We start from the raw sequence: 9,101 nt of genomic DNA on the forward strand, positions 1-9,101 counted from the left end.
CCCTGGGGCCGCCTCCGGGCTGCGGCGGGGGGAGGGGCAGGGGGAGGAAGAGGAGGGAGGGAGGGAGGAGGAAGGGAGGACTTCCCGGGCTCTGAGGGCCGTGCTCAGGCCTTATGTCCACCCAACTCCTACTCTGGCTGAGAGGTTTCGGTCTTTATCCAGGTGGCGTTCATCCACATGAGTTGTTACTGTGATAAACATCCCTTCCCTGCTCAGTGCTTTATTTATTTTTCACTCTCTTCTGATATATGAGGCATTTTGAGGGAGGAGGAAGGGAGGACTTCCCGGGCTCTGAGGGCCGTGCTCAGGCCTTATGTCCACCCAACTCCTACTCTGGCTGAGAGGTTTCGGTCTTTATCCAGGTGGCGTTCATCCACATGAGTTGTTACTGTGATAAACATCCCTTCCCTGCTCAGTGCTTTATTTATTTTTCACTCTCTTCTGATATATGAGGCATTTTGGTGGTAGGGGGGACTTCGTCTTAGTCTCTGTACCTTTTCCTATGGTCTATAAACCTTTTCCTTCAGTCTAATAATCTGACACGAATTGTCCCAGGAGACTCATAGTTTGATGAAGTTTTCTGACCAGGCTACTAAACTTGTGTTTTAATTTCCTTGAGTGTGTTCTGGTTCCTGTCAGTCAGGATCAGCAAGGGAGTCACACTAATGGTTGTTTCAGGCTGTAAAATTAAAGACTGTTGTTGTCAGGACTGTAAGTACAGGACTCACTGACATGCTGGACTTAAGAGCAGAGAAAGACAATGCCAATTAAAAAAAATAGTCTGAAAAGCAAAAGAAACAGAACCAAACAGAGGTGAGAGAGTTGGGGCTGTTCAGGCTGGAAAAGAGGAGGCTCCAGAGAGACCTTGGAGCACCTTCCAGTGCCTGAAGAGGTTCCAGGAAAGCTGGGGAGGGGCTTTTTACTGGAGAAGGCAGTGATGGGACAAGGAGTAATGGTTTTAAACTGGAAGGGGGGAGATTTAGGTTAAACATCAGGAAGAAATTATTCCCCATGAGGGCAGTAAGGAATAGGTTTCCTGGGGAAGTTGCTGATGCCCCCTCCCTGGAGGTGTTCAAGGCCAGGTTGGATGAGGCTTGTGCAGCCTGGTCTGGTGGGAGGTGTTCCTCCTCATAGCAAGGGGGTTGGAACCTGCTGAGCCTTAAGGTCCCTGGCAACCTTTATGATTTTATGATTCTAAATCTCTGCAGATTCCCTGTAGTGTCCCCCAATAATACACACGTTTGTGAGGGCCAGATCCAAACACAGAACTCATGGGAGAAAGTACATTCCCCAAACCAAAATGCTGCTTTTCAGGTTGAAGGCCAGATTGTCTTTCTGGGGAAGGAAAGATTTTAAGAGTTGCCACAAAACTTTGTTAGAATCAACCATGTTTCTTTGTTCTCTTTTGCAGAATCAGGTGCAGCTGTCTGTGAATTTTTTTTAAAAGCGGCCTGTGGGAAAGGCAAGTTGTATTTCCAATACAGTCACATTCTTGGGGGCAAAGTGGGGGGGCAAACTAGATTTTCTAGCACTGTTTGCAATCCTCCTGGTGTTTTGTAAAGCTGGGATAGAGGATAAAAATGCAGGATACTGGAATAACTGCATTCGGAAACCCCCTTTGCAGGGGGAAAAGTGGTGTTGCTGTTGCCCTGTGCCTTCCTGTTCCACAGGTTGTAACTGTTCTTTCTTTCCCTTCTCCTTGCCCTGTCCTCCTGCAGGAGGCATGTGCCCCTTCAGACACATCAGTGGGGAAAAGACAGTTGTTTGCAAACACTGGCTACGAGGACTGTGCAAAAAAGGAGACCAGTGCGAGTTTCTGCACGAGTATGACATGACCAAGATGCCTGAGTGTTACTTCTACTCCAAATTTGGTAAGGGGTGTTGTGGCTCCTACTACTCCCTTGCTAGCATGGGAGTCTGGTGAAGAGGGTCCTGGTGCATCCATCTTCAGGGTGTTACTGTTCTTCAGTGTCTGATGTTTTGTTAGTTTGTACTTTTCCAGATCTCCTTATCCCCCTGAATTTGTGACATATTGTAGATCTCTTGAGAGCTCATCCCTTGGGGGAAGAGGGGGAAACTCAGGTTTTTACTGGGTTTTAGGCCTTTTGATCTTTCCTGGGTATGAGATGAGTAGACTGAGCAGTTGGTCTTTGCATGAGTCTTATTTTGGGGAGTTGATGAGCAGCAGAGGGCATGGGGGTGCAACACTTTTATGCACTTGCTTTCCAGCTCTGGAGATCTGGACATAATGAGGCAACTTGCTGTCAGAAACTTACAGTCTTGTAGGTTTCCTTGGACTGAGGTTAGTGTGCAATTTGTAGTTCCTCCACACCCGTGGTGCACTAAATGCTTGGTTTTTGTTCTCATGACTGCTGTTTCAAATTTAGTTTCCACATTTTGAGTTTGAAAGCACACATAAGTAATCCAGTCTGGTAGAGCTTTACTCACCGAGGATGAGTCCTTGGTGTTCTGCATCTAGGTTAAGGCAGGAAGTAAGACTTGTGCCTGAACTGATAAGTGCTGCTAACAGCTTTCTGGGAGCTACGTGATCCAGGTAATGTTTTGGGAGTTAATTTGCTCTGGAACCTGCACTCTTGACTGAGAAGTGTCTTTCCCTTTGGTGCAGGGGAATGCAGTAACAAAGAATGTCCATTCTTGCACATCGACCCGGAGTCTAAGATCAAGGACTGTCCCTGGTATGATAGAGGCTTCTGTAAACATGGTATGTATGTCACACAGTGGCTACTTCTGTGGCTATAAATCAAGGGTAGGGTCTGGCTGTTCTGTCTCTGCATCATCTGTGTAGCTGCTGGGGGAGCATCTGTGTGGAAGGTGAACAACAGAGCTTTGTGTTGCAGGTCCCCTCTGCAGACACCGGCACACTCGGAGAGTCATTTGTGTGAATTACCTCGTGGGATTCTGTCCCGAGGGGCCTACCTGTAAATTCATGCAGTGAGTATGCTTCCAGGCTGGGCTGGAAGCTTGTCTTTCTCATGGAATCCCATCCATCTCAAACGAGGGTGCTCTAGTGCTTCCCAAGAGCTTTGGAGATGTGGCCAAACTTTAGTTTGTACAGATTTGAGAATATGGGCAGGGCCTCTGCAGGGAGTTATCGGTGAGACTCTGCATGGTGATCAGATGCCAAGAGTCCAGTGGGATCAGATGGGTTTGTATTCCAGAAGACTTCCCAGCTAGAGAGTTGTATGGCATACTGGATTCGCATTTCCTTGTACATAATTGCTGAGTATCAGGGAAGTGGGGAGGGGGATGTTTGTCTCCTGGGAGCTGTATTTAATCAGCTGAATGTTTGTGGTGTTTGGAGTTAGGTGACTGAGCTGGTGCTAAAACGTTGGCACATGGTTTGAGAATCAATTTTCTTGTTTCCATCTAAACCAGCCCTCGGTTTGAACTGCCAATGGGAACCACAGAGCAACCACCACTGCCTCAGCCAACACAAACCCAGCAAAAGGTACATAGTTCCACCCCCCACACCTACCCTCAAAGCCTCTCCCACAGCTCTTTAAAAGAGGGTGTATTGCCCAGTCAGAACTGGACACCTGGGCTCTTGCATCTGCATTGCAGAAATCCTGAATGAGGTAAAGCCCTTCCTGTTCTACAAAAGGGTGTGATATTCTTTTGTGATTAAGAACTTGGGGACAAATCCAAGCAGAGCTCTGTCCCTTCTCTTTCTTCCTCCCAGCCCTCTCATGTCCACCAGCTGATCACAATGGACTGGTGTTGCCTTCACCCTGGCATTGTGGTGTTTTTGCTTTGTTCTCTTTCTCCCTTTAACCTTCTTGATCATTAGTGCTGTCCTCCGGCTCAGAGGCCAGCAGTGACAGGTCCTGTTCTTTGGGGCAGTGCCTGGCAGGGAGGGTGCTCTGCAAGAATTAAGCAGCCACCCTGAGTGCTGCTACGGTGCTGAAAATCCTGCCACTGCTCCCACTTTTTGTGGAGATCTGCTCACAGAACACTCCCACATCACATAAAAGCAAATCATCTGTGGTTGTGTGATGATCTGCCAAGGTTTTGTCATTTGCCTGACATCTCTCAGTGGTGGCAGTGGTATTTTAGCAGCATAAACCTACTCTCTAAATCTGCTTTCTAGAGAAAAGCAGCATCGCTGGACTTTGTAAGCCTCAGCACTTGATTTCTTCTCTCTGCTGCTCCAGCTGGCAGAGCACCCACACACAGACTTGGAGGAAAATTGATCATCCAATACGTGGGTGCTCTTTTCCCTTAACAAAATAACAACCATAAAGGTCCTTATCCTCGATGCACTTAATGAGTCTGAACTTTTCTCCTCACCCACAGAGGACACCCCAAGTCATTGGAGTCATGCAGTCTCAAAATAACAACTCTGGGAACAGAGGACCCCGGCCGTTGGAGCAGGTCACCTGCTACAAGGTAATTGAGAGGGGTGAGAGAGGGAGGGATTGAAGAGGTGCAAGGTTTGTGTCACCTGGACACCTGTGACATCAGGCTGCTTTGCTGCTGGGTGCTTGTCACGGGCAAAGGTCTGTCCTGATGAGCAATGTTGGTCCTGAAAAAGGTTCTTTTGTGGTGTGAACTCGTGCTGTGCTTGCAGGTGTTGCATTTTGTGCATGGATGCAGCTGTAGGAACTGGCTCTGAGTTCTGGGGGCTCCAGGTCCCTGGTTTGCCAGCTTACAGACTTGCTGTGACAGTTAAGGCTGCTGTAGGACTGACAGTGCTCATCTGCTAATGAACAGGAAACCCAACCACAGTGGCAGTTGAAGGAGACTGCTGAGCATTTCAAATTAACAGTGAATGTTAGTTTTGTGTCATGAATTGATTTGCTTAGACTTGGTGATTGTGGGAAGATTTTCTTCTCCCCTCTTAGCATGAAAGGTCCTTGGGAGTAACAAGTTGAATATGTAAAGACTGCTCAGTATTTCAGCTGTCAAACCAAGGAATGAGCTGTTCCCATTGGTTGTTCCTTGAGGAGCACAAGTAAAACTTACACACTTGTTAAGTACCAGCTTCTCTTAAGGTAACTTCTGTGCCTTAGGTGCTTGTTTGGGTAAAAATCCCTGTGGTTGGACAGGGATAGTAAGTAGCTGAATCTATTTCACTGAAAATCATGAATAGCTGCTTAGTATTTTAGCTGCAAGTAATATTCCATATCTGGAGATCCTTGTAGCACCAGATACTGGTATTTCTCTTTGGGCTTGAAGAGCTTCAAGGTGCTGTTGTGAATCTCTGGTTGAGATGCACCTTCCTCTGTCTAATGCTGCATCTTCCATATGTGGAAAAGCTTCCCAGTCAGAACTGTTGCTGGCTTACCTTAATAAAGGCAGCTAGAGGGGAAAAAAGCTGTCACTGTAGAATAACTCCTCTCTCTCTCTTTTCTCTTTTAGTGTGGTGAAAAAGGTCATTATGCCAACAGATGCACCAAAGGACATCTGGCCTTTCTCAGTGGACAGTGAAAGAGCAGAATGAAGAGTGCAGGGGAGCTGTTAACACTGAGGAAAGGTTTCTGCCTAGCACCATGTCTTGAACTATTAATCAGGTTGTTTTTTAATGCCATTACTGAAAGAACTGGTCAGAGGCTGGCTGCTGCTAAGCAACATTTTTGTAATTGCCCACAAATCTTTTTTTTTATGTTTTAACCTTTTTAAAAATAGATTTTGGCCTCCGCCCATGTTCATTGAGCCCTGCTGAAAGGCAGATCTAAAAGCAAATGGATGTGGAACCCCCTCACAGTGCAGCACTCTACATAAACACATCTTATGCCAGTGTTTCCTTCAAGTGTTTTCCTTCTGCCACTTCTCTTGGGAGAACCTGCAGCATTTTCAGCCCTCCCTGTGGGAAGCAGGAAGACTGACTGGGAAAGCTTAATACTTGGAATGCCTTCCCTTCAGGGAGGAAGCAGGGATTCTGCTGTTCTGTGGCTCTTCAAAAGCCCAAGTCATGTTCCCAGCTCCAGCCTGCTGTAGTGGGTGTGCTGGTGGTTGACAACGTGTCACGTACATCAGGTTGTAAAACTCTCATCCACTTGTTTCTTTCTGCGCTTCTTCCTGTGCTGAAGGGTAGAAATTGAATCTTCTGGGTGAGAACTGATCAAGGGGGAGAATAAATGGGCATCTCTGTGGTTAGCTGAGCAATGAGGAGCAGTGGGTGGAGGAAAGCTCCATTTGTGCTCCTTTCTGTGTGCAAAAATCCAGGAGGGAAAGGAACATGGCTTGGAGAGTAGGAATAAAAGAGCCTTGTCTGAGCCCCCCGTCATCCAGCTCACAGTGAGCAGGTGTTTCCATAGCCTAGAGAAGATGAAGGAGTGGAGATGTGTATTCTTACAGAGCACTGCTTTTAAAAGCAGCAGAGCATTCTTCTGAGAGCAGTTTTTGCCAGCCAAACCCCTTCATTTTGTGAGAAGACTGTTTCAGAAGGGCCAATGACAAAATGTGAATTAAAAAAAAAGAAAAAAATGCACCTACAACATGAGCCTTATTGATTCTAACCCCCCTCTCATTTGCTGGCTGCCTTTATCCTCTGTTTTTATTGAAATGTTCTGATGGAAAGAGCTGGCTGTGTTTTTTTTTCCTTTTCTTTTTTGTGAACAAGGTAAAATGACCAGATTAAGAAAAGGCACCAGAGCCTGTGTTGGTTTGAATGCTGTTCTTTCACTGTGGAGACTCAGAGTCACTCAAAATAGAAGTTGAAAGCCTCAGTGACTGGTATGACAGACCCTGACACTCCTCCTAACATGTTGTGCCCCTCCAGGTTGCAGTGATCAGGCTATGAGATCAATTAATCTGTGTGGAACTGGGCATGTGGAAAGGGATCTGAAGGTGTCTGGCTGCCTTCCCTGCCTAGGGCAGGAATTTATGGTCTCCACTACCTTTTCCAAAACAGAAAGCCTTCCTTTTAACTCTGAAGCTCCTGAGAGATTCTTTTTATCCCTTAACAAGTGGGTTTCATTCTCCCTCCTCTTTAGAACGGATCGTGTTGGTGGTACCTGTGGTCCCAGCTGCAGTTCCAGGTGGCAGCAGGTCCTTGTGCAGTGGGTCAGCACCTGGGGCTGAGCCACCAGTGCTCTTTTACTCTGCTTTTATACGTGTAGTGGCTCCTGTTGGAGATCTCAGCACTGCATGTCAGTCAAGAAGCAGTTTTCCCTCAGTTTAACTTCACAGATCTTTGTTAGAGTAAGGGTCTCTTAAGCTTGTACCTCTTCAGAATAACCTTCCATCTTCTCTAAGTAACAGAAATAGGTAGGGTTTTGATAGAAATAGTTCATTGGAGGCAAGAAGCTCTAGCATCCCAGTGATAGAATCAGAGTTGCAGACTCCTTAGAGCTCAGCTGATCTCACCTGAGGTAGCACTGCCATGATGGAGAACTGTCACGGGGTGATGCCTGAGTGAGAGAAACATGTGGCCACACCAACAAGCTGCCTAAACCCCAAGTATTCTTTCAAATCAAAATACATCCTTCCAGCTAGTTGTCCACCCTCTATGTAATGTCCATTAGGAAGCAATTCCCTGCTTTTTACTTCTATCAAACAGCTAAATAAGAATCAGTATTAAAGAGTTTCTCCAGTTCATAATGTAGCCCAAGTAGCAGAGGCTTTCCCAGCCACCTCTGAACTCACCCTGGAGAGGTGAAACTTGAGATAAACTCACCTACACAGGACAATTAACAAGTCAGTGTCACCTCAGTAGGTGTGAAGTGCCTTTATTTTTGGTCATAACAGTACAGATTGTAGTATGATTAGTTCTGATGTTTGCAGGCAGGATAACTGTGCCAATAGCCAAGGCTGTTCCAGAGCTGCACCTTCACTTTTCAGTGGTACTTTCTCCAGCGGTCGTGCTCTGCGTCAAGGAAAAGCAAGTTAGTTTTCCTGAAGCCACAAGATTAAAAAAAAGAACCAACCAAACAAAAAAACCACCTGAAATTACAAGAAAGAAAGCACTCTAAAAAAGTTGTTGTTTCTAAGTACTGCCAGGTCAGACAAATGAAATTCAAGTGTTTTCCTCACCACAGGAAATACTGTCTGTCCAATAACTTACTGAAAGCATCCCAACTGGGATAGAAGATCCCCATGGCTAGAAGTTTGCTTGCCCACAGTCTCAGATCAAGCAGCAATGGTTAGCAAAGTCTTTAATTTTATTTCTAAAAGCAACAGCAGATTAGTTTTTATCACCTCATCCCTACTGCTTTTACTTACTGATGTGACTGTAGCTCCAGATGTAGCTGACAACAACATAACCAGCCAGCACCATGGTGACCCCAGCCAGGCCCCCTTTCCTCACATTGATGTATTTATTGTAGTATCTGTCATAACCTGTGGAGGAGAAAAGTTGTTTTCAGAGCAGCTGGGCAAGTTTTGTGTTTTTCTGTCTCAGAAAGAAGCAGCCTGGTTTCCCAGAACTTCAGGAAATTGTTTCTGGTGAAGGAAGGCAGCCTGTGTGTTAGTTGGGCCAGGTGAGCTCATGTTAACAGTGCTAAGCTTTAGAAAGCAAAAAAACCCCAATATATAATTTTTCATGAATAATTACTGTGACTTTGATGAACTGAAGCTGTTCTGGAGTTACCCAGTTCTTTAATACTCAATCCTTTGCATTTACCTGAATGCCATCTCTGTCCCTATAGCAAAGGGCCAAAGGTCCTGCCAAGTGACCTATAAAAGCCTTGTGTCCTTTCTTACCATCTTTAGGAATGGCAAATAGGTTCAGGAGTTAGGGAGCCACGTTTCCTCTTTATGCAAGAAGGAATACTGCCAGCAGAACTCTGGCAGAGAGAGCCCATGAAAGAAACACCTTTACAGATGGGAGAACAAGGCGCTACTGGAGGGGCTGTTCTGGGAAGGCCCTGGGCTGCCGGATCCGCCCCCAGTCCCAGCCGAGAGCTGCTGCAGCCGCCACTGACCCGGCGGCCCTCACCTCTCCGCAGGGCGCCCACGATGCCGCCGGGGGTGAAGTCTCTCATGGCCACCCAGCTGGGCAGCTGGCCCAGCTTCACGTCCATCAGCTTCATGTCCTTGAGGAGAACTGCGGCACAGACAGAGACACAGCCCGGTCAGGGGAGAGAGGAGAAAGGGAAGGGGCCGCGGTCACCTTGGCGGCCGCTGCACTCACCCGGCGG

The 9,101-nt window shown here is 46.8% G+C and overlaps 3 protein-coding genes across 3 annotated transcripts in view; 1 reads left to right on the forward strand and 2 right to left on the reverse strand.

Moving 5' to 3' along the window:
- The window catches only part of PTCD1 (pentatricopeptide repeat domain 1), a 5,458-nt gene extending 5,057 nt beyond the window's left edge, over window positions 1-401 (reverse strand). The window contains 1 exon segment of the mRNA XM_009993723.1: window positions 333-401. Coding sequence (XP_009992025.1) covers window positions 333-401 — 69 coding nt within the window.
- A 47-nt stretch (window positions 402-448) lies between these two features.
- CPSF4 (cleavage and polyadenylation specific factor 4, 30kDa) lies at window positions 449-6,020 on the forward strand. Its single transcript, XM_009993724.1, has 9 exons — window positions 449-490; window positions 929-983; window positions 1,412-1,462; window positions 1,719-1,871; window positions 2,627-2,722; window positions 2,859-2,952; window positions 3,397-3,469; window positions 4,315-4,407; window positions 5,380-6,020. Exons 1-9 carry the CDS (start codon window positions 449-451, stop codon window positions 5,446-5,448), a joined length of 726 nt encoding a protein of 241 aa, XP_009992026.1. The 3' UTR covers window positions 5,449-6,020.
- Window positions 6,021-7,799: 1,779 nt separating this feature from the next.
- On the reverse strand, window positions 7,800-8,999 carry ATP5J2 (ATP synthase, H+ transporting, mitochondrial Fo complex, subunit F2). Its single transcript, XM_009993699.1, has 3 exons — window positions 8,900-8,999; window positions 8,185-8,301; window positions 7,800-7,828 (listed from the first exon to the last, which is right to left on the reverse strand). Exons 1-3 carry the CDS (start codon window positions 8,991-8,993, stop codon window positions 7,800-7,802), a joined length of 240 nt encoding a protein of 79 aa, XP_009992001.1. The 5' UTR covers window positions 8,994-8,999.
- Window positions 9,000-9,101: the final 102 nt, after the last annotated feature.

The sequence above is a fragment of the Chaetura pelagica genome, unplaced genomic scaffold (genome assembly GCF_000747805.2).
Source record: "Chaetura pelagica isolate M959 unplaced genomic scaffold, ChaPel_1.0 scaffold213, whole genome shotgun sequence".
NCBI lineage: Eukaryota > Metazoa > Chordata > Aves > Apodiformes > Apodidae > Chaetura > Chaetura pelagica.